Raw genomic sequence first — 24,077 nt, 5'->3', positions numbered from 1 at the left:
CTATCAACTTAAGCTGAAATTACTGAATGTTGGGAAGGTCTGGTGGGAAGAAAAAGGTGCGCTGCAAGAGAACCTGACACAATTCTGTAGTCAATCCATGGTTTTTTGGACGAGCGCAAAGCTGGCAGCCACTTGGCTGGCTAAAAAAATATTTCAATAAATATCTACTGGATCCCTATTTCCATAATGTCAGAAAAAAAAGATGTTCCACTCACTAGAGCAGGTATGGGCAAACTCAGGCTCAGGGGCCAGATGTGGCCGTTTGGGCTCTTTTCTCAACCTCCCCACCACCCAACATCCTATCCTTCCTTCCTTCTCTCTTTCTTTCTTCCTTCTCTCCCTCCCCCCTTCCTTCCCTTCCACCCTTTTGTCCTTCCTCCCCCCCTCTCTTTCCCCTTCCTTCCTTCCCTCCCTCCTTTTTGTCTTTCCTTCTTTCTCTCTTTCCTCCCTCCCTCCGTTGCCTTCCAGCCTTCCTTCCTTCCATCTTTCTCTTCTTTCCTTCCTCCTTTCCTCCCGGGGGATATTTAGCCGGCAGAAGAGAAGGCAGAGAGAAAACCAAAATCAATATTTAAAAGCGTGTCCATTTGAGAAGGAGGGGAGAAACTGACTTTTCGCTGCTCTAGAGACCAGGCCACAAGGAAGCAATGGTTTCAAATGGCTGGGAAAGAGATTTGACTGAAAAGATTAGAAAAAAAACTTCTCGAGAGTAAGAGCTGTTGGAGAGTGGCATAGGCTGTTTGGGAGTGTGACGGAGTCTTCTCTGGAGGCTTTTCCACAGAGGCTGTCTATCAGGAGTGCTTTGGTTGTGCCAGGGGTTGGACTGGACGGCCCTTGGGGGGGGGGGGGTTCTATTCCAGCACTAGGATTCTATATCAGGAGTAGGCAATGGTGGTCTAATAGCTCCACTTTTTCTCTCCCATCCACCATCTCATCCTGACCAAGGTTAACCCTTTTGGGATCCAAACATTTCCTTTCTTTCCTTCACTTTCTTCCTTCACAAGAGGAAGGGCAGGGAGGGGGCTTGGGGAGAATCTCCCTCCTCCCAGCACACCCATACCGCTCTGGCCCAACATTCAGCTCCCAAGTTAGAAAGTTTGCCCATGCCTGCACTAGAGTCTGCAAATGAATTCCAGCTAGAGCGCCCTGAAAGGTTTAAGTGTTCTGACTGGTTTTTGAGTACTGTTGTTACTGAGATTAGATGCCTTTCTATTTATTTATCTTTTTGTGCAGAAATTGGCCTGTGTGCCCTACAGAGGATGCAGAAGGAAACTGCTGCCTGCTTTTTTCTAGCAAGTAGTTGCTTAAATTTGGAAAGGCTATCTTGGTTCCATTTCTCCTTGCACATTATCTCTTCTTTGGAACACAAAAAAGAAGAGAAAGAAATATCTCCATTTATATTTCATTAATTTTATGGTGATAACTTTAAAACAAGTAATGTATCACTTTGGATTTTGCACAAACTTTTTGTATACCTCCAACCAATCAATGTAACCTATCGGAAGAAATTTTATCTTGTCCTGCAGAAATACAAAATGTGATTCTTACAAAGAAATAATCTTTTGCTTGTGGGCAATTTTAAAGATATCTATATATCCTTAGTTTCCTTATCATTATCTTTTTTTTCCCTTTTATTTATTTCTGAGGCTCGCACGCCACTTTATTTTTTAAAGTATTTTGCTTCTGCATGTACCAAACGAGATTAATTTTCTACCTGGATTCCACTTCAGAATATATGACTTTGAGCTAAGACCACACAAATCTCTCTTATCTGCTTTGATCAGATAACTGTAAGTCTTCTCTTTGAACATTGAGGACAAATTGCTGTTTCGCTGGAAACATAGTATATTTTACATAGTGTAATTATGTAAAACTGATGGCAAATGCAGAGTTTAAGTAGATTATATTGATGTTTAAGCTATGTGTGTAAAAGATACTACCTGTTAATACTTTTGGAACTTTTCATTTAATTGCTGCATTATATTTTCTCTAAAATTCACATTTTTTTCATTAGTTTTCTCCTTATTTCATACCTGGTTTTTTATTTTAACTGCTATGAATTAAAAAGATCTTTCACATTTTGTGAACATGTGAAAAGCCTCTGATCATCTCTGATAATACCCTCTCATTTGCAAACTTTCCACCTTTTTACTATTTATTATTATTTACCCTATTTATACCTCACCTTTCTCGACCCTGAAGGGGACTCAAGGCAGCTTACATATAGGCAATTATTCAATGCCTTAAAACAAATACAGTTCCAATAACATTCAGATTACATTAAATTAAATTAAAATTAATAGATATCAAGCATTTAAAAACATTTCATGCAATACTAAAATCACAACGTCCATAATTATAGTCCAAGCTGTTCCATAGTCATTGCACATATTCCAAATTTGTTATTGCACTGCACTATCCTCTGAAAGCCTGATTACAAAGCCAATTTTTTACTTTCCTTCTGAAGGCCAGGAAGTAGGGAGCTGATCTAATGCCACTGGGGAGGGAGTTCCACAGCCGAGGGGCCATCACTGAGAAGGCCTTGTTTCTCATCCCCACCAGTTGCACTTGCGAGGAAGGCAGGACCGAGAGCAGGGCCTCCCTAGATGATCTTAATCTCCAAGGTGGTTCATACGGGGAGATACGTTCGGACAGGTAAGCTGTGCTGGAAACACTTAGAGCTTTATAGGCTAAAGTCAGCACTTTGAATTGTGCTCAGTAGCAGGCCGGCAGCAAGTGGAGCTGATGCAACAGGAGGGATGTCCTCTCTCTGTACAACGCTCTGGTCATCAACCTGGCTGCTGCCCAATGGACCAATTGAAGTTTCCGAACAGTCTTCGGGCAACCCTACATAGAGTGTGTTGCAGTAGTCTATTTGGGTTTTAACAAGCGTGTGGACCACCGTGGCCAGGTCTGACTTCCCAAGTTTTTTTTTCTGGGGGGCGGGGGAACGGGGGAAGACAGCATGATGACTAAAGTGGTGAAACAACACACGGGTTCAGTTTTGTACCGATGGGTTCAATCTTAAAAATCTTTTGCCATAATTCTACATAAAGTAACAAGGTAAAAAGTATTTACCTTTAAACCTCGTCGTTCGTTTTCTTCGGTCTCGGAAAGCAGCACCTGACTGCAAGGCCTCCAGTAGGCTATCCATCACTCCTGTCTCATCACCTTCTGTTAAAAGAGAGAGGGAGAGAGACTGAGAGAGAGGAAAAGAAAGATGGAGGGAATTCCTTCAACTTTCAGGGTTACCATAGCAATGCCAAAGAATTTACAGGGACAGAGAAAAGGCTGTAGCAATAAAAAGCTGGCAATTCCAAATTCAGACAAGCCTTTAATTTACTCATAAATCAGATCTGGGCAAAGTCAGCTCTGTTAGTGCTCATATTGTGTCCACTAAAGCAGAGTGAAGTTCATCCAATTCACTTCACATCGCTGCATCCTAAAATAAGATAGAGCAGTAACTTTAAGCGTAATGCAACCCCATTCATATTCTTCTGCATCTTTCTGAACCCTGAATGAAGCTACAGATCATCGTAAACCCTACTTCCCTTGCAGAAGCAGGTCGCTCTGTAGGACACTATCTTTTAAGTTGAAATTGATTATTTGCATAAAACATATTAGCTGTTCAGATTTTGCTTGCCTGAATGGATCATACAAATTGTATTTCACTGTGGAGATCTCAAGTGCACACTCGTGAGAAGAGACTTCACATTCATTATACTTTGATCCTCTCTATTGCTTCCTCTCCTTTAGAAAAAGAATTCAGCATTGAATTCCCATGCAGGATGACTCAATCTGTAACAATCTGATTTCTCTTTTAAAGCAATGCAGATACTTCTAAAACTTATGTATATTCAAGAGCTATTTAAGTACTGTTCTTTTGATAATAATTTTCTATTTGTTCTAGTGTTGGCATATATGTCAAATAAATAGAGGAAACGTGCTTCGTTTTGCATAATGTTTATTTTGATTTTAATTATTAATTACTTTAAATGTTTCGATCAAAGTGCACTCCCCTTAAGTAATAAAAAAGGACTGACTGTTATTTATAGTACTTCTCAGATTAAAGGGAAGCATTGCTGAATTGCTTGCTGAGCCAAACTAATTTGAAGAACAGGGCATTCATTCATAGATTGCCAAAAAAGCCTTTATAAATGTACTTTTTGGGCACCCAAGAACTCAGCAAGGATGTCAAGTGTCTTGAGAATTACATTTCAACTTTGACTGTACTTCTGCCAAAGATACTGATATGACCATGATGTTTTATTTCCCAGTTTTGAATTAGCATTATCTGCTATATACTGGAGTATAAGCCTAGTTTTTCAGCCCATTTTTAAGGCTGGAAAAGCTCCCCTTGGCTTATACTCGAGTCAAGGTTATTTATTATTTTACTCTGTTACTAGTATTATTATTACCTTTATTATTTTATAATAGAGTAAAATAATGTAAAATATAATAATAAAAATAATTATTATAATAATAATTTACATTATTTTACTCTATTATTATTTTATTACATTTATTATTTTACTCTATGTATTATTATTACATTTATTGTTTTACTCTCTGTATTATTATTGGAAGGATACGTAAACACATTTACATTGAGTAAGGTTAGAATAATGGTTTAATCAGTTGGACAGTCTTATTTTAAATTAGTTTTATATAAATGTTCAAAAACATTTAACCCACTGATGCCTCAATTAATGTAATTTTATTGGCATCTATTTTTATTTTGAAATTCACCAGTTGCTGCTGCATTTCTTGCCCTCGGCTTGTACTCAAGTCAATACGTTTTCCCAGTTTTTGTGGTAAAATTAGGTGCCTCGGCTTTTATTCGGGTCGGCTTATACTCAAGTATATACGGTAGTTCTACAACAGGCATGGGCAAACTTTGGCCCTCCAGGTGTTTTGGACTTCATCTCCCACAATTTCTAACAGCTTGAAGGCTGTTAGAAACTGTGTGAATTGAAGTCCAAAACATCTGGGGGGAGGCGAAGTTTGCCAATGCCTGTTCTACAACAATTGAAAACATGCACTGCAAAAATGAAAAGTAAAAGTATACAGCCTCTTCAATCAAGGAGAGAGAGAAAAATAATTTTAGAAAGGTAAATCAAGACTTTAAAACAATATGATTGAAGAGATTTGTCTTATATGGCATTCTAACACTATGGCACTTGCAAAAAGGCACCCATAACACTAGCACCACCAGATTCATTCAGCACAGTACTTCGACTTGCAATGCTGCCCCTTTCATTGGAAAATGCTGCATTTCTCTCCCCTCCTAATGACACAGCATTAGCATCATCCTGAATTTGATCGGGCATGGGCCATGTGTATCCCCACACAACCTCTTTTCTGCCACAGGAGCAATAAGAGAATCAATGTGATTCCCTGGCTTGTTCATGAAAAGGGGCTGCAAGTGAGTGCAATTCACTTGTGCATATCCTAGTTCACAAAGCAGACAGTGTTGCAACAGGGAAACATTATCTGCCCCCTCCAGAACAATCCTTAAAAAAACAGCACATTGTCTATATGTGTCTTGAAATGATAAGTATGATTTACATACAGTTATCAAGTTTATATTTCAGCCAAAAAATCCACCCCAAAAATCCTGTACCAACCTAGTCCATGGAGAAGAATGAATGCTTAGTCTGTTCTGTGATAACCTAAAAGAAGCATTGGCCTCTCTGCTACATCTACCATGGTATTGCTTCTGGCCTTTTCCAAGGCCTGGTTGGGAGAATAGTGGTGGTAGGTCATATAAAAACCCATAATTTAGCCCCCAAACCTGCCCATCACTTATACATGTATTCAACCCGGAGACAAGTATGTATATATGGGAAATGTCTTTTAAAATCCCACAAGATAGTAATACTGTGCAGCTAAGAGGGATACAACTTAGAAGTATGAGGCTGTTGTCCAAGTTACCTGTTTGCATTTCTAGCAAACGTTTCTTGTTTTCTTGTCGTTCCAGTTTCTCTTTTTCTGCTTTTTCTTTAGCAATTCTAGCACGCTTCTGCTTTTCTTCTGCTTCTTTTCTTTTCATATTATCCTTTGTTGCTTGCTAAAAATATTAAATATTATGTAAAAATGCAGAAAAAAGGTTACAGGGCTGCAGAAAGGATCTTGACTAGTCACTTGGTCCTCCGTAACAATAATTATGTGCAATATCTACCCAGGTATTGTGTATATTGTCATGCACCCACTCGTTTCTCTATATATATGAAGTAAGACATGGCAATATCTCATGAATATCAAAAGGAGCCAGACTGACTAAGGGGCTACAGTGTTAAGACTATGCCTCATTTGAAATCTGGTTCTGTCCATGAATCTTAATATATTTTAATAAACTAATTCCTGAATCTCTATAAATAATAAATGGCTAATAAATCCCTAGTACTTTCCCAATCCCTTATTCCAATTCTCTCCCCCCCCCCTTTTTATGTACACTTTGAAAAAACTTAATAAAAACTATTAAAAAGAAAAAAAATAAACGGCTCAGATCCAGGCTATCTGACGAACCACATCCCACTACAGACCAACCGGACACTGCAGTCATTGGAGGAGGCCCTGCTCTAGGCCCCACCCGCCCGTCTCAAGCGTGGCTGGTGGGAACGAGAGAAAGGGCCTTCTCCGTGGTTGCCCGCTACCTCTGGAACTCCCTCCCTAAATAATTGAGGATGGCCCCCTCCCTCCTCGCTTTTCAGGAGCAGCTGAAGAAATACTTCTGCTCACTGGCTTATGGGGGGGGGGGTAGATAATGGTAATGCTATATACCTCTGGGTAGCATCTGCTATCCACATCTAGGCCGTTTGCCTTGTTAACTCATTTGACATCCTGAACAATGGTCAACTTTATGGCCCCAATGGAACCCCAGTGTTGGCTCTAGGAAATTGATGCTTTTGTTTGATATTAAGTTTTGTTTTATATTTGATATAATAGGTTGTGTTTAATTTCAATTGTTAAGCTATCATTTGTCTTTACACGTTGTGTAGTTCAATTTTCATTGCTATTTGTATACTAGTTGTCATGCTCACGCATTGAATGTTTGCCTTTTTGTTACTGGAATCTGCCCCGAGTCCCTCCGGGGAGATAGGGTGGAATATAAATAAAGTTTTGTATGATGACGATGAGGATTATGATTATGCTACAAAATATGTCACATCAACTTGTGGAGTAAGAACTCAACTCAATATTATTTAACTTTCTATGTATTGCATAGGGACTGAGTTTATGAAAGTAGCCTTTATTGCCATGGTGGTGTCTGTTTCATATATAAAGCATGAATGGGGAACCTTCTGCCTGAAATCCAATCTGTAGAGGAAGTTCCACTTCCTGCCACCTGGAAAGGAAAGTGGCACAAAATGGAAACTGGAACTAAGTGGACTCAGTTTGCTTCACAGAACTATTGGGAGTGGAGTGCGCAACAGGTATTCTTCACTAGAGCAACACAAATCAGAAACCTATTTTAACCATGTTAAAAAGTGGTTGCTAAACATCCTGATAACTGCTGGTAAAATTTGATTGTCTATTGTCCAAACAGTATTAGTTTGTCTTCAGAGAAACATCCCCTTGCCAATCAATACTGAAGCCCAGTGCAGAAATACTGCACCATGGTTTTATTTGTTTGTCGGTGCACTCCTGTAATTACATTTTGCTGCAATCGTACGATAATACAGCTTGAAAAACATCATAGTTTTAAGGTTTTTACAACAGCTTGTTGATTTTTCTTATGAATTTTGACGTACAGCTAAGTTTGACAATTAATTGATAGCTTTAAATATTAAGGAAGACCCTTCTCCTTTGAAGTTGAACCTATTATGACAAAGCTGTCACTGTTGAAGCTTAAGTTCTCCAGTGCAATGAAGAAGCTAAAATACAGGGACTAGTAAAAGAAGCAATGCATAACTTTTGCCATAGCATGTGACAGCACACTGATGCAGTAAAACTGACAGATTTGCTTAACTTAATCAGAAGTGATTGTGAAACAAAAAATGTTTCTCACACATAATAAACTAGAGGAAAACACATTAGTCTAACAATTTATTATTTAAAAGAAGAAGAAAAAGCAATGCACAATATTGAATGAGGCCTACAAATGGGGCCTACACAAAGCTTTGCTTCTAAATTGTCATCTCTGACTAGAGGGCTCCCATCTGGCCAGCAAGCCCTCTCCTCCTCTAGGATGTTAGCTAAAACTATAAGGAACCAACGTAAGAATTATAAGTTGCTTACCTGTAACTGTAGTTTCCTGAGTAGTCACCTGTGAATTCGTACATTTGGTATCCCTGCGCTTGCGCAATACAACTTTACGGAACCTTCTAGAAAGTCAGAACACTTTAAGCCCTCAGCTAGGCCCGCCCCCCCCCCCCGAGTATATATAGCCTGAGGGCGGGACTAGCCGGCAGTTCTCTTAGCCGCAAAAAGCAGCTACCGGCGTGGCATGATACTCGAGGGGAGGAAGGGCGGGTATGTACGAATTCACAGGTGACTACTCAGGAAACTACAGTTACAGGTAAGCAACTTATAATTTCCTGTCGTAGTCACTGTGAATCGTACATTTGGTAGATTAGCGAGTAGAATCTCGGCTGGCGGGATCATGCCACCACCGAAGACAATACTGCTCTACCAAATTCCAAGTCATTCTGAGAGGCTGCGTCGACCTTATAGTGCGACACAAACGTCAAAGGGGACGACCAGACAGCAGCCTTACAAATGGCATCCAGGGACACTCCCTTAAGGAAGGCAGTAGATGTTGCAACCGCCCTAGTTGAGTGCCCCCTGATTTGTGACGGCAAATCCTTGCCTGCCATGCGATAACACAAGCGAATGACCGAAACTATCCAAGATGAAAACCTCTGAGAGGACAACGGAAGACCTAAAGCATCCTGACGATACTTTATGAATAACCTGGAAGTTTTCCTTAAAGGAGCCGTTCTTTCAACATAAAATGCAAGAGCTCTCCGAACATCAAGTAGATGTAGAGAGCGTTCCGCGGGTGTAACTGGGTTCTGAAAGAAACTTGGGAGTACCAGTTCCTGAGATATGTGAAATCGAGTAGACACTTTAGGGAGAAAGGCCACATCGGTACGCAACACCACCCTGTCCCTATGAAACTTAAGGTAGGGAGGATCTACTCGTAAAGCACATAGCTCGCTAGCACGTCTAGCCGATGTAATGGCCACCAAAAAGGCCGTCTTCCACGATAGAAAGGAAAGGTCGACCCTGGCTAACGGCTCGAAGGGAGGTTTCGAAAGGCAAGACAACACCAGCTCTAAACTCCATGACGGAGTAACAGGGGCCACCGAGGGCCTGATATTGGCAAAACCCCTTAAAAAAGTCTTGACCAACGGGTCCATAAAACATGACGGCAACCCCGATTTCCTTCTGAACCAGGAAATGGCCGCCAAGTAACATTTCAACGAGGAATGGGACATCCCCGAGTCGGCCAGAGATGCCAAAAAATCCAAAATAACAGGAACTGGAACAGTAACGGGATCAAGTCCTCTAGCGCGAGCAAATGCAGTAAATCTTGTCCATTTATAAACATAGGAGCGCTTCGTCGATGCTCTATGTGCAGCGTCCAGAATTGCCCGCACGGGGGAAGATAAGGTCTCAAATGAAACTAAAGGGTTGGGAAAATCCTCCACGCTGTGAGCTTCAGTTTGGATACGTCGGGATACAGAACTAGAGCATTCTGCGACGTTAGGAGATCCGACCTGTCTGGAAATCGAAAAAACACTCCCCTCGCCATCTGGTACAGCGGGGAGAACCATGGTTGGCGGGGCCACCACGGGGATATTAAAATGCACCGTGCGCCCTCCCTCTGGATTTTGGCCACCACTCGTAGAAGGAGGGGAAACGGAGGGAAGGCGTAGACTGGTCGAGTCGACCAGTCCAGAAGGAACGCATCTCCTAGGCATCCCGTCTCGACCGAGGCCTGCATCCGAGCGCAGTACAGGGCGCACTTCGAGTTGGCCGGGGACGCGAAGAGATCCACCTCCGGAGTGCCCCACGCCTGAAAAAGCCTCCGGGTTTCCCACGGGTGAAGAGCCCATTCGTGGTGGGTCAATGGACTTCTGCTGAGCGAGTCGGCCAATAGGTTCTGCTCCCCTGGCAGATGTGTCGCCAGAAGATGAATACCCCGGTCCAGACACCAGTTCCAGATTTGAATGGTCAGTTTCAGAAGGGGGAAGGAGTGGGTGCCCCCCTGTTTGTTGAGATAGTACATCACCGTGGTGTTGTCGGTGAGGATTTGTACTATCTGCCCCCTTATGACTCTCTCGAACGAGAGTAGCGCCCTTTCTACTGCGAGTAGCTCCAAGATGTTTATGTGAAGATCGCTTTCTCTTCCCACCCAAACGCCTTGAGCGATGAGACCTTGGGAGTGTGCGCCCCATCCCGTGAGGGAAGAGTCTGTAGTAATCACTCGGGTCGGACGAGGCGGATGGAAAGGCAGACCCGCACACACCCACAGAGCATCCTGCCAACAACACAGGGATTGACGAACTGTGGCAGGTAGCGTGAGCTGTACAGATGGTTTGTCCGTAAGTGGGTTGAATGTTGAGACAAACCATGATTGCAGGGGACGCATGCGAAGTCTGGCATACGGGGTCACGGCTGTGGTGGAGGCCATGTGACCCAACAGGATCTGGATCTGCCTGGCCGACACGGAGTGAGCCGTCATGGCTTGCAACACTAACTCCCTCAGCTTGGCAAATCGGTCTGGTGGGAGGAAGGCTCTCTGGGCGACCGAGTCCAGCATAGCCCCGATGAAATTGATCCGCTGGGAGGGGAGCAGCGATGACTTGTCGAGGTTGACCACGAGGCCGAGAGACTGTAAAAGGGACAGAACAAAGGAAATTTGAGTTTCAAGCTGGTCTCGTGACCTCGAGACAATAAGCCAATCGTCAATATACGGGTACACTGTCACGCCCCTTGTGCGTAGATACGCGGCCACCACCGACATACATTTTGTAAACACTCTGGGGGCTGTGGACAGTCCGAAAGGGAGGACGTTGAAACAAAAGGCCCTGTTCCCTACCATGAAGGCTAGGAACCTGCGGTGATGATGCGCGATTGACAAATGAAAATACGCATCTTTTAAGTCGATGGTGGCGAACCATACACCCTCCGACAGTAAAGGTAAGATAGAAGCAAGAGTGACCATTCTAAACTTTTTCGGACGAATATGTTTATTTAGGTGTCTGAGGTCAAGGATGGGTCGCAGCCCACCTCCGCGCTTGGCAACCAGGAAGTAACGGGAAAAGAAACAATATGGGAACACTGAAGGATCCAGGGGAGAAACAGCCCCTTTGTCCAATAACAGTTGAATCTCATCCAATAATGGAGCCGATGGCAGTGTACGCCTGACGAGGCCCACCCTGGGTAGGTCACAGAACTCAATTTCATAACCCTGAGAAACAATAGACAATACCCAGACATCAGTGGTAATGCTAGACCAAGCTTGACGGAATGGGAATAACCTGTCTTCAAACAAGGGAGTGCCTGTAGGTGAAAGGATCGGAACAACAGGGGCCGAAACAACAGAACTAGGCGAAGGCACCTCGGGCGTCCCTTGAACAATTTCGGGTACAGGTGCGTCAAAGGCGCTTCTTGGGCCCTTGCTGAGTCTTGGATTTGTTACCAAAGGACTGGTTACGGGACCTCTGGAAGTAGGGGGCCCGACGCCCGCCCTGGAACCTGGAGGGGTTACTATTTCTAGCCCTGAAGGAGCTCCCATAGGAGTTACCATAGTTTCTACGGAAACCCGAGGATGGAGAATTCCACTTTTGTCGGTGTTGGGGGTAGGGCTGCCAGACATATCCGAATTTGCCTGCTGCCTGCCTAACGTCCTGCTTCTGTTTCATTCTATCATCAGTTTGAGGATTGAAAAGGCCATCCTCGTGGAAGGGAAGGTCCTCCGCGAGGGCCTTCCCTTCCTCCGACAGGTTAGAAGCACGCAGCCACGCATGTCTCCTCAGTGAAGTTGCGATGGAGTACAGGTTGCCTGCGGCCTCGGCCATGTGTTTAGCCGAGTCTTTCTGCATTTTAGACAATATCAGTGCCTCCGTCTGCAACGCTTTCGGAAAACGTTGTCGGTCGGCAGGCAGTAATTCAATGTATTCCAACATCTTTCCCCATAAAAAGGTTTGGTAACCACTTGCATAAGTAATATAGTGGGCCATTCGGGTAAATAGCCCTGCTGAGAGATGGGCTTTTCGTCCCAGAGCATCGATCTTTTTGCCCTCCCTGTCAGGGGGGGCGGTAAGTGAATTTTTGGGTCTTTTGGTCTTCGCTACCTCGGCCACCACGGTGTTTGGTTTAGGAGGGGCTGTCACCCATTTAGCCGATGACACATCGATTTTATATAATAGGTCCAAACGCCGGGGGATGGCGGGGACCAAGGAGGGGGACATATCAGACACTCTAGCTAACTTCAGAAGGTAGGGGAGGACCGGGAGAGGTGACGCGGGGGCTACAACCTGTTCCTCTGACGGGAACATCGGGTCCTCCACATGCTCGGGGGGTTTGGGGGCGGGGATGTTCAAAGCCTTTATCATTCTATCAATGAGTGCCGCAAACTTATTGAAATCAGCAGGGTGAATAAATGAGGCATTCTCCCCCTCCCCAACATGAGCATTATCCAATTGTTCATGATCAGAGTCAGAGCTAGCCAATTCAGCGGCCCTTTGTTCAGAGCCTTCAGGCAGGGGTGTCCTAGATAGTCCCATGGGGGTGGAATCACCTTGAAAGTTGGCTTGTGAAACAGCCAAAGCGGTGACATTGTCCCCTGGTAGTCTGTCCTGGGTGTAGGTAGGCAACGCCGACACAGGTAAAGATGAGGTTGGCACAGATGACACAGCACACACGTTAGAGTCATTCGAGGTCGATGCAAAGGATGCTCCGCAGGGAGGGGCTCTCCCCGGAGCCTGTTGACTGGAGGTGGAAGGTTGAGCAGCTGCGACCGACAGGCAAGCAGCTGGAGGTGGTAAGGCCCCCGTTGTCGCTGGAACTGTGAACGAAGGCATCGGCAGGGGAGGCGCGGGGGGTGCCGGGGCCTGCACAAACACCATTTGGCCCGAGGGGCCCATCTGCCAGAACCCGGGGCAGGGAGGGGGGACCATAGAAGGGCGATGCCACCGTGAGGGTCTGGAGGCCCGGGATCGCCTGCTCCTCCTCGAATAGGCTGAGGAGCAGGAGGAAGACGATGAGGAGGAGGTCGACGAGGAGCGCGAGCGCCTCGAAGCCGACCGACGTCGGCGGCGACGCGACCTCCCACTCCTCCTAGATGGAGACCTGGACCTCCTCGGTCTGGCGCTACGGCGGTGTTCCTGGTGGCGCGGCCAACTTTGATCGGGGGGCGCCGGTACCGGCTCAGCAGAGGCTTCCTCTCCCGCGGGTTCGCCCCCTCCGGGAGCATCTATGGCATTTGGTTGAGCACGATCGGGACCAACCTCGGCTGCTTCGCCCGGTGTCGGGGGAGGCGGGGTTGTAAATATCCCCTCCAACAGGGAAGCCGGCAGAAGAGGCAGCGGCCCTGAGGCCATAGCAACCGCCCCCGCCGGATCAGGCGGCATCGGGGACTCTCGGGCCCGGCTAAGGGGCGGGGGCGAGACGACCGGCATCGCGGCGGTGGGAGGAGTCTGGCCCGCCTGCGCCATAGCGGGCGCATGCGCGGATAGAGGCGTCGACGTCGACGGAGCCGCGAAAGTACACTCGGCCGCCTGTAGAGGGAGCACGACCCCAGGAGGGCCTTCCGGCGTCGGCGGCAACGCAGTTGGCCGGCGAGCATCCAGCACTCTTCCCGCTCTTTCTAAGGGAGGTCTTTCCTGAGCGGGAGCATGGCGGCCATCTTGAGCCTCCTTAGGCTTGGGCCTCTTGGCCTTCTTCTTGGCCGGGCCGGCCGAGGAAGCCAGGAAAGGTAGGTCCGAACGCTCGGTCGGTTGGGCGGGGGCGGCGGGAGGCATGAGAGCCCTTTCATAGAGAGCCGCCCGAAGCCTGGACACCCTGTTCTTCCTCGTTTGAGGAGTAAAGGAGAGGCATATGGCGCAAGATTGCGTCAGATGGGCCTCTCCCAGGCAAGTAAGGCAAAGGGTGTGCCCATCGGTGTCCGGTAGGATGTTAGGGCATTTGGTGCACTTCTTGAAGGAAGTGGTTGCCATAGCTCAATGTCGATTCCGGTCCGCGTCAGTAACGTTAGGGATCAGTCCAATTCAGATCTAACTAGAGGGTTTGGCAAAAGGATCGTCGAAAAGCAGTCCAGTGTCAAATGAGAGGGCTTGTCAGAAGAGTCGTCGAAGAACAGTCCAAGTCAAAAGGATCAATCTAGCAGTGACAGAAGGTTCTCAAAGCTGCTTCACACGCGAGCGGATTAAGAGAACTGCCGGCTAGTCCCGCCCTCAGGCTATATATACTCGGGGGGGGGGGGGGGGCGGGCCTAGCTGAGGGCTTAAAGTGTTCTGACTTTCTAGAAGGTTCCGTAAAGTTGTATTGCGCAAGCGCAGGGATACCAAATGTACGATTCACAGTGACTACGACAGGAAACTGTGAGGTGCATGTTGTAGCTCAGCCAACTGAAGATGATGTGGAGGGGTTTGATATAGTGCAGCCAGCTGAAGATGTTGATGAGGGGTCTGGGGGTGCAGGACCTGTAGGCCCTGATGTTTCTGAAGGTGTTCAGACAGAGGGTATGTTGGAACAGGATGGCAGTTCCACGGTTGGGAGAACAGACTCTCTGTGTGAAAATGAAACTGTTTAGCAGGATGACAGGGAAGAAGAGAAATGAGATAGAGAAGCGAGACTGCTTCTGCATGGGAAGAATTCCAGGTGCAAGTCAGGCGATGGGAAAAAGCAGCCAAAGGGCCAAATGAATGTTTCATGCATTGCTGTCCTTTTTAAGGGGGAAAACTGCATTCGGTTTTTTAGATCAAGCAACATAGCAATTAGAGCGAGAACCTCTTGCCTTGGTTCCCATTCCAAGTCATGTCCTGGTCAAGTCTTGCTTTAAGTCTTGGGGATTTTACCATGAACTCAGGCTAATATATTGTTCTCTGATTCTTGGATATCGTAGTGGATGTTTAACTCCTCATCTTTGGATTATTCAAGCTAAAGAGTTGTATTCTTAATTTATATTCATGCTTTAACCTTTGCATTGGAGTTTCATCTCTCTTTTTTAGACTCTTTTTATCTTACCTATTTGGATTTTTTTACTCTTTTACTCTTTTTCAATAAACTGTTTATTTCTATGTTGGGCTTCCTGGTGAGTGCTTGAGCAAGGTGAACCCTAGTTGAGATGCAACAGTGCAGATGAAAGTGGGAGAAATTTCCTAGCTCCTTCCTAGCTGTGATTGAGAGACTAAAGGAGAAGAGGGGTACAGTGGAAAGGGAAGACAGTGAAGATGTCCAGTGGAAATGTCATCAATATTCAGGGAGAGATTGGGATGACAAGAGTGAGCCGTGGCGTCATTCAAGTGGTTCTGTAGGCTTTGGAAAAAGGGAAGGGAAGTACTTGGTCCCTGTAGTTCCTGCAGGTATTTCTTCACTTCAGGAGTTTGTCAGGAATGTTAAAAGGGCAGTTTATGTCTCCAGCTAAGTGTGGGATTACAAAAAGCCCAGTGAGTAGGACTCTGTATCTACTCCCAACCAACTTATACTATGTGTACCTGTTAAGAATGCTAAAAAAGCACAGAGCAATAGACTGTACTATGCCCCATTCTACTTCTAATTCCATTCCTCATCTGTCATTAATGCATGCATTGTTCTATTCTCATTTGTGGCTTCACTTCAAGTAATTGTACCACATGCTTCCACCACTCCCTTAGTTTTCATCTCCTTGATGTCTCCTTTTCCCACTCATTTCCCTCCCCAGGTCATGCTATGCTCCATGATTCAGCTTTCCTCTCTCTATGTCTTGTCTCTCCCTGCACATATGCCTAGCTACGAGACAGTAATTTGTGTTGAGGGGGGGAACTTTGCATAACTATGTGCATTAACATTGTCATTTTTCCAGGTGTTTGGGGGATAGTGGGGGAGGGACCATATTGCAGTTATGCAGATACCTCCATCTGGTCTGTATTTATATTCTTTTGGCTACATGGGAATGCACTGCCAAATATTAGAAATAGGGAATGATCTGTAACATTGTATTCAGTTTCTTTGAGTAAATGACCAATTTTCCTCATTAACTGGTTCAAATACATATGACTACTGAAAAATATTATCTTTCCTCTTAAAGTGATGCAAATAGTAGCTGATTCTTAGAAGTAAAACGTATATGCTTTTATTTCTTATACTAACTTAGTATTTTATTGTTATACGTTACCATGAACATCGTCCTGAAGTTGTTTAAATCAGTTAGAAATTCCTCCACTGAAACTTTCTTCAAATCGAGGGCATAATATTCCATTATGTTCCGATAGAGTTTTTCCATGTTTTCATGCATTTTGGAGAGTTTCTGGAATTGTTGCTTTGCTTGAATTGCAAAAGTGTATTTATCTTGTTAAGGTTACACGATCAAGAAGATGCAGATTACTTTCTCAAAAAATCAGCACAATCAAACTGTAAGCAGTTTTTTAATGTTAATTCATAAATTCATAAAGTGTTAGAAAAGGAGATTGCAATGTCATATAACTCAATGTTACCAGGGGAAGAGGTGGCAGCAAGGAAATGCTGTTTGCAGCCGTATCTATTAAACAAGATATAGTTAGGACAAGAGGGATCCTCTCACTTCTGCAGGAGTCAACTGTATATCATGCAACTGTAGACAAGTCTACATAGAGACCACCAAACACAGCATTGCCCAAACACAAATCAAGGGACATGAGAGGCACTGCAGCCTAACTCAACCAGAGAAGTCATCCATAGCGGAATACCTGATGAACCAACCTGGATACAGCATATTATTTGAGAACGCAGAAATGTTGGGCCACTCTAACAATCACCATGTCAGACTACACAGAGAAGCCACTGAAATCTACAAGCATGTTGACAATTTCAACAGAAAAGAAGAAACCATGAAAATGAACAAAATCTGGCTGACAGTATTTTAAAAAACTCAAAATCAGGACAGTAAATAAAGCGTAACACTCAGAAAATGGAAATTCCAGACAGGAATAGATCTGGGCCAATTAACACCTCCCAACAAATGATTCCCCCAGGCAGGAAGCAGCCAGGCTTTGAAGCTGCAAGGCCATTCAATGCTAATCAAGATGGCCAATTGCAACATTCACACTTGCCTCAGAGACAAGAGATCTTTCCCCAACCCTGGACATTCCACAGATATAGAAACCTCACTTGCCTAGTTTCCAACAGACCACACAACTTCTGAGAATGCCTGCCATAGATGTGGACAAAACATCAGGAGAGAATGCTTCTGGAACATGGCCATATAGATAGATAGATATATAAGATATAGATGTAGTATAGACAGATAGATATAGTTATGACTACGCTCAACATTTTTCAGGTTCTCCTGCCCATTTCTAACAAATCGTTCATGTCTTAAAATTAATGTTCTTTTCGTATTTCCAATTCATGATCTGAGTTTTCTGGATTTTGAAAGCTTTATGGATCTCTTCACAAAGGCTGAGAACCTTTAATAGAGAATTCATCCAAATATTTTGGGGTAGTTTTTTTTTTTTAAAGGTGGTCGTCAGTAACACTCAAGTAGATTCATTTGTTACCAAACTTACTACAAATTCAAAACCAAGGGATTTTTGCAGTAAGTAACCCTACAGATTTCAATTGCTACTTGGAATTAATACAGCTATGAAGACACAGAAAATATATCTGCATTCAAATTGATGCAAAAGCCAAATCTATTGATATTTTTCAGGTAAGTAGCTTTAAAGATATGGATAGGTTGGAAAAATTCTGCTCTTAAAGCTTTTAACCAAATGTTGCATTCTATCAACTCACATAATTGTCTACCTTCATGTCACTGCAGTTTTAGATGCCCTTCTCTGTTTATTTCACAATAATGGTAAGTTATTATCACTACTTTTTAATTCATAGTTTTCATTATTATTGTCTGGTACTCTTTTATTTTAACTGGTACATGAAATCATTTTGATTCCTTTGTAATGTTAGAGGTTTTCCTATGTAAAAAAAAGAAAGAAAGAAAAATCCTAAGGTTCGTTCAACTTTACTCTTTTGCAATTTTGACTGAAGTTCTTTCTGGGTTTTCCAAAAGATTCTGTGGTTTGCTCTTCTCCACATTCACATGTAGTGGACTCCACTTTGAAGCCCGATTTCTGAAGATTGGCTCTGCATCTCATGGTGCCAGAGCGCAGTCTGTTCAGCACCTTTCAAGTCGGCCAGTCTTCTGTGTGCCCAGGGGAAAGTTTTTCATCTGGTATCAGCCATGGATAGAGGTACCGGGTTTTAGCCTGTCACTTTTGGACTCTCACTTGCTGGGGTATTCCTGCGATTATCTCTGTGAATCTTAGGAAGCTGTTTCTTGATTTAAGGTGTTAGCATACTGGCTGATATCTGAACAGAGGATAAGCGGGAGATGTCAACGCCTTGGTCCTTTCATTGCTGGCTGCTATTTCCCAACAGATGTCTGGTGGTACAATATCAGCTAAACAGTATAATTTCTCCAGTGGTGTTTGGCATAAACATACTGTGATAATGTGACATGTCTCATTAAGAGCCACAGCCATTATTTTTACATGGTGAGATGTATTCCACACTGGACATGCGCATTCAGCAGCAGAGTAGCAAAGCGCAAGGGCAGATGTCTTCACTGTGCTTCATTGTGATCCCCAGGTTGCGACTTGAAGTATGTATTTTGCTAATGAATAATGAAAAACAGGCAAGGAAGGTACTAGTAACTACTGAAACAGTACTTCCATGTTTCTTCACTCCTATGATTTTAGATTCCCAGCTTTTATTATTTCACTAAACATAATGGGAAGTCATCATTTAGCTTATGTTTTATACTCACTTAATGACTGTAGTGAGTCCCACCAGCAATTTGATTTTACATCAATACATCTTCATTTGAAGTCAATGCTATCTTAAAGAGAACTATCTATACAAATCCTTTAAAGCTAAGCACACTGTTAAGTACAATATTATGATTCATAAGCTAAAGTTGGAAATCTAACTTAATCATACTTTTTAAGCACTTTCAAAATTGTCAGTTTTTAAAAATAAAATAATACACTCTTTCCCTTCCTGTTCCGAAAAAAACGATTAAATGTAACTCATAGTTTAGTAACCTATTCATTAAATTAATATACAACATGGATTTTAAAATATATATTTATATAGACATGTCACATCTTCTGCAATATTTCTTAATGTGGCCTTTTAAATGAGCAAACGTACTGAGAAAATTGAAGGCTTATCTAATGACCAATCTCCAAGTAATAATTATTGGGAGTTCATTTGCATGTTTGTATATCTGAGTTCCAGCATGCAAAATAGTTTATCTCTATTATAACAAAAAAGTTCTATAAGATGTTTAAGTACTGAGTATTAAATGTGTTGTTTCTAGATTATAATACATCTGAAGTAATTATAATTGTATTTTCATGGTGTTTACCTAAATGGATTTAATGTTCTGCTTTCCATATAATGCCTATCAACAGAAAATAAAACCATGCAATAAAAAAATTCCATGTACTATAACATAATACCATGTACTCAGCTGAAATGGATAGTAACAAAAATCCAGGGAGTGAGCCACCTATATAATTATATAACTATCAATAATAAAGCACATGAGCTGTGCATATTGCAGACTCTCAAGACACATGAATGCTAATCAATTCATTAGCAGACTCCAGGTTGTAATATTCAGTAATGGGACATAGTAGCTTTATTGCCTACAGAGCATAATGGATGAAGGATGAAATGTAGTGCCATCTTTCCTGTCTTGACATTCTTACTGACTCCCTTTTTACAATATACACCCTTTTCAATATATTTTCATCATTCAACTTCCCATATCAAAACAATAATAGATAAGACAAGCCCTGACTTCTTCAAGGTGTCCATGATTATTTAACCTTTACATCAAGTCCCCTTTGGTTTATAATTTATTGTAGCCTCACTTATTCTGGGAGTGAGTTTCTTTAATTAGCAAGCTCACAGCCATTACCAGAAACCACATGTAACTGCACTTTCCTCAATTATCCCCTGCCTATAGGGAACGTTAAGAGGAGACAGCTAACTATTACATGTTAACAGTATTTAAAGATCAAACCATCTGTTTAAATGTCACATGTGGATTTAGCTAAAAGGGTGACACATTTCTGTGATGTTCCCAGTAACGCACAATCTTAGAAGCAAGACAAACCTGCATGTTATGCGTAGATTGTGTTACGTAGATGTCTTCATATTAATGACTGTTTTGAAAGGCAGCCTGATAAGCGGTGCACAGCAGAGGGGATTGTTCAGTATGGAGATTAAGCAAGCAAGGGTAGACATTTTCTGAGTTTATGCACAGCCATCTCTTCATATGGAAGCGGAGAAAATGCCTTCATTCTTATACCTTTAAATGCGGTTTAGTTCATCAGATCAACTGCTGATTCTTACTTAAGATTTATATGCACCACAAGGAATTCCCATAGCTTCAGATCCAGAAAAACACTGAACCTTCATGGTTGCAACAATAAATATTGTTTTCTGACTGTGATTTCAAGGATTCGAGGGCGAAAAAATCTTTAAATTTGAATTTTTAGCCATCATCATCATCATTATAGGCTATCACTCATTGCCGAGTGTAATTGTCTTCCAAGGGTAAAGTCTTTGTGGTAAGTCTATAAATGATTGTAGAAACCTATCAAGTATCTACTTGTCTTTCACAATGAGAACAGATTTCCAGATGGAAGCCGACCATGACAGATGGAAGCCGACCACTTGATGTGTCTTCTTCTTGTCATGTTTCTTCCTTTTGACCTCTATTCGTGCCTCTTCAAAATCCATGCCACTGTCGGTAACAGCTGACCTTCAGTTAGAACGCTCAGTGTTTATACCTTTTTTAAAGGTTAGCTCTAAACCCATCTTTAATTGTTTTGTTTTACTTTTGTTGTCTACCAACATTTCATTTTCCATTCTTGAGCTGCTAATAAAGTAACTGCTTTGGGAGACAGGAATTCAAAAAACATGGCCAGTTCAGCAAAGTTGATGACTGAGAATCATCAATGTGGTGGCCTTTGCTTCTTTCAGAATGCTAACATTTGTATGCCTCTCTTCCCAAGAGATTTGCAAGATTTTTTGACAGCAACACTGATGGAGTCTTTCTGGAAGTTGAGAGTGACGTTTGTAGACAGTCCATGTGTTGCAGGCATGAAATAGAGATGGCGGGACAATAGCTTTATAAATAAGCATCTTGGTAATCCCCTATGACTGTCCCGATCCTCAAATATTCTCTGCTTCATTCGAAAAATGCTGCACTCAGAGTTAAGACAATGTTGTATTTCAGCATTCAATGTCGACTTTTGTGGAGAGGTGGCTGTCATACCTAGGTGTTCTACAAACGGAGAGTGTGTGTCTTAATGAACCTAAAGCTGCTTTCCTCAAAAGATGTTCTACACTACAGGAATAGGTGTAAAACTATGCCCCATGGCCTCATATAGACAACAGCAATATACACTTCTTGGAACTCATCTCATGTATCTGGACAGCATGAAAAAGGCAAGTTAAAACTGGAATGTGACCACAGACGTAAATTATCCTTTAAGAACCTAAACAGAATTTCCTATTGCAAGCAAAAACACAAAATGGCCTGTCTGTCTCATGACAATCAAATTTCATTACTTTTTCCTCCACATTTAGATTTATCCTTGGCAAACTATAAAAAAGACACGGATGCCCAGAAAACTCACAGTGACACATTAGACATAGATCGATTTTGGATTATATAAACATGTTGCATGTGGCTCACTGATGGGAATAACAACTGTTCTTGTAAATTCTAAAGATGAATGGGAAAATAAAAGCTAAAAGAAATGGAAACAAATTTTTATTTGAACTAAAAACTTATCAGCTCAGGTTGAAAAACAATCACAGTGGGCAAGCTGAATGGTTATCCTTAGTACTATCTCATTTTGAAAATGGGCTGTTTTCTGCTTAAATGAAAAACACTGCTGAATCAGCCACCTTCTCAAAACAGTGTTGTTTCTTTGTGATTTTCTCTCATTCAACAAAGTGCTCCCATGGCTCTATGAAGAAAACTTCGAAGGCCTGGAAAAGACTCTGTACCACCTTCAGATTATGAATTATAGGTGAATCTTTATTAAGCCGTTTTAGATTCATAGTAATTTAAGTCAGAAATGAGGTTAGAGTTGTCAAAACGGATGGCTTTAAGTTGAAAAAAGATTATGCAAATACATTTAAAATATGTTAAAGAACCTTAGACAAAGCCAGATAAGTTATTTAACAGAAAAAGGATATGGACATCTTTGTCACAAATTTGTCATGAATATCTTCGGAGAGGGGAAAGGTCTCCAAATCCCTCTCAAGTTGTTTAAGCTGTCCTTCCATCTGCTTTAGGCTCTTCTCCAAACTTTCAGCTGAAACTGAATATCCATTTATAATTAACAATTTCCGACAGACCAAAAGATGAATCTTGTTTAAACGAATCTTTGTGAGATAACTGTAAGGTATCTAGCAAGATTTTCATTTTAGAAATACAATTTTTCCTAGCATATGATACAGAGGCTACTCCATCCTTCCAAATTATCAGTCTAAATGTGACATTACCGTAAGAAAGCAAGTTCAAATGGGCTGTGATTAGCAAATACAAATGATGAATAATTTCACTAAAAAGATAACCTGTTCTCAACTATAGGTTTTATCAAGCTAACTACTTCACTCTATGGATCTTTCAACCATAGGAAACCAATCTGGAGCCCTCCCAGTTTTCCTTTTCTTGGCAGGAAAAAAAATTCCTTTTATTTAGAGACATTTGCTTATCAGCTGTTGTTGCAGGAGGGTCTTTTAATAAAGGCATATGTTTCATTTTATGTTTTAAATGCTTTTACATTGCTTTAAATTAGTGCTGCCTCAATGGGATACTTTAACTGTTTCACAGACACAAAATGTGGAAAAGTAAATAAAAGTGGCTAAGAGCAGAACAGTAGGAAGACTGAATTACAACAAACAAATGACAGAGGTTTTTTGTCTAGATAACTTTCGTGCAACAGTAGAAATATTTTTGTACCTTCATAGTGCCAATTAAATTCAAGTAATAACAAAATACACTTTAAATAAATGTAAAAGAAGGTGAATACTTCTTTACTATCAATTCATTCATACAAATGCACTGTTCTTTTTTAAGTTGAACTACTTTGTGTAGCTTTTTCATATATACTGGCACAGTTCATTTCTGTGCTCCACTACAAAAGCTATTTGTATGCAGAAGTTTGGAAAACAAAGAGTCTATTACTGAAATCAGATGACTGCCTCTTTTGTTGCCTTTTCAATGCTGAGAGATATGTCAAGTTCCCAGTAAACATTTCCATCCCTAACATTGCTCCATTCTCACTGTATAAGACAGCTATGCTCTCGTTCTTCTGTGTGATATGAATGAGTTTTGATAAGAGTATTAAATTTTCTCATAGAGTCTTCCTGTTAATTTAAACTAAGAAGAAGTCAGCCTATTCCTAGATCCTCTGCAAGCAAAGTTAAATCACAGTATCAAAAATCATTCAGAGTAAAGGTTCAATAAAGGAGAATGTTCAAAACAATTTTAATACAAACCTCTGTTTGCTTTGTCTAAGTGCTGAAGGTCTGCTACAAACCTCAGGATATTAGGATACTTCTCTTCACAAATTTCAACCAGGAAATGAAGCAACGTTGTCGTCTGATCAACTGATTTGGTATCTTTTAACTAGCAACAAGGAGATAAAATAATCAGAAATATCAATACATTTCAGCCATATCTGGCATGATGTTGATATTATTAATAAAGAGTAGGTTATTTTTCTTGCACGTATTTGAAATTTATGTTATATGGGTATAAATCTGAAAACTTTTAAATTGCAATTTTGATTTTTGTGTCCAGATGTCATGGTCCACTTTATGATTAGGATAGGTATCTAATAAAGGGTCATGATTCT

General features: G+C 42.2%; 1 protein-coding gene across 1 annotated transcript in view; it reads right to left on the bottom strand.

Moving 5' to 3' along the window:
• DIAPH3 (diaphanous related formin 3) overlaps window positions 1–24,077 on the bottom strand; it is a 145,603-nt gene that overhangs the window by 71,383 nt on the left and 50,143 nt on the right. Inside the window, exons 22-26 of the mRNA XM_067466911.1 lie at window positions 23,719–23,848; window positions 22,412–22,535; window positions 16,328–16,493; window positions 5,932–6,067; window positions 3,076–3,171 (exon numbers count right to left, since the gene is read on the bottom strand). Of these exons, the coding sequence (XP_067323012.1) occupies window positions 3,076–3,171; window positions 5,932–6,067; window positions 16,328–16,493; window positions 22,412–22,535; window positions 23,719–23,848 (652 nt within the window). The remainder of the gene's footprint in view (window positions 1–3,075; window positions 3,172–5,931; window positions 6,068–16,327; window positions 16,494–22,411; window positions 22,536–23,718; window positions 23,849–24,077) is intronic.

Source organism: Anolis sagrei, chromosome 3 (genome assembly GCF_037176765.1).
Source record: "Anolis sagrei isolate rAnoSag1 chromosome 3, rAnoSag1.mat, whole genome shotgun sequence".
Lineage (NCBI taxonomy): Eukaryota > Metazoa > Chordata > Lepidosauria > Squamata > Dactyloidae > Anolis > Anolis sagrei.
Note: the sequence above shows the minus strand (reverse complement) of the source record. Positions and strands in the feature narration are given on the sequence as shown.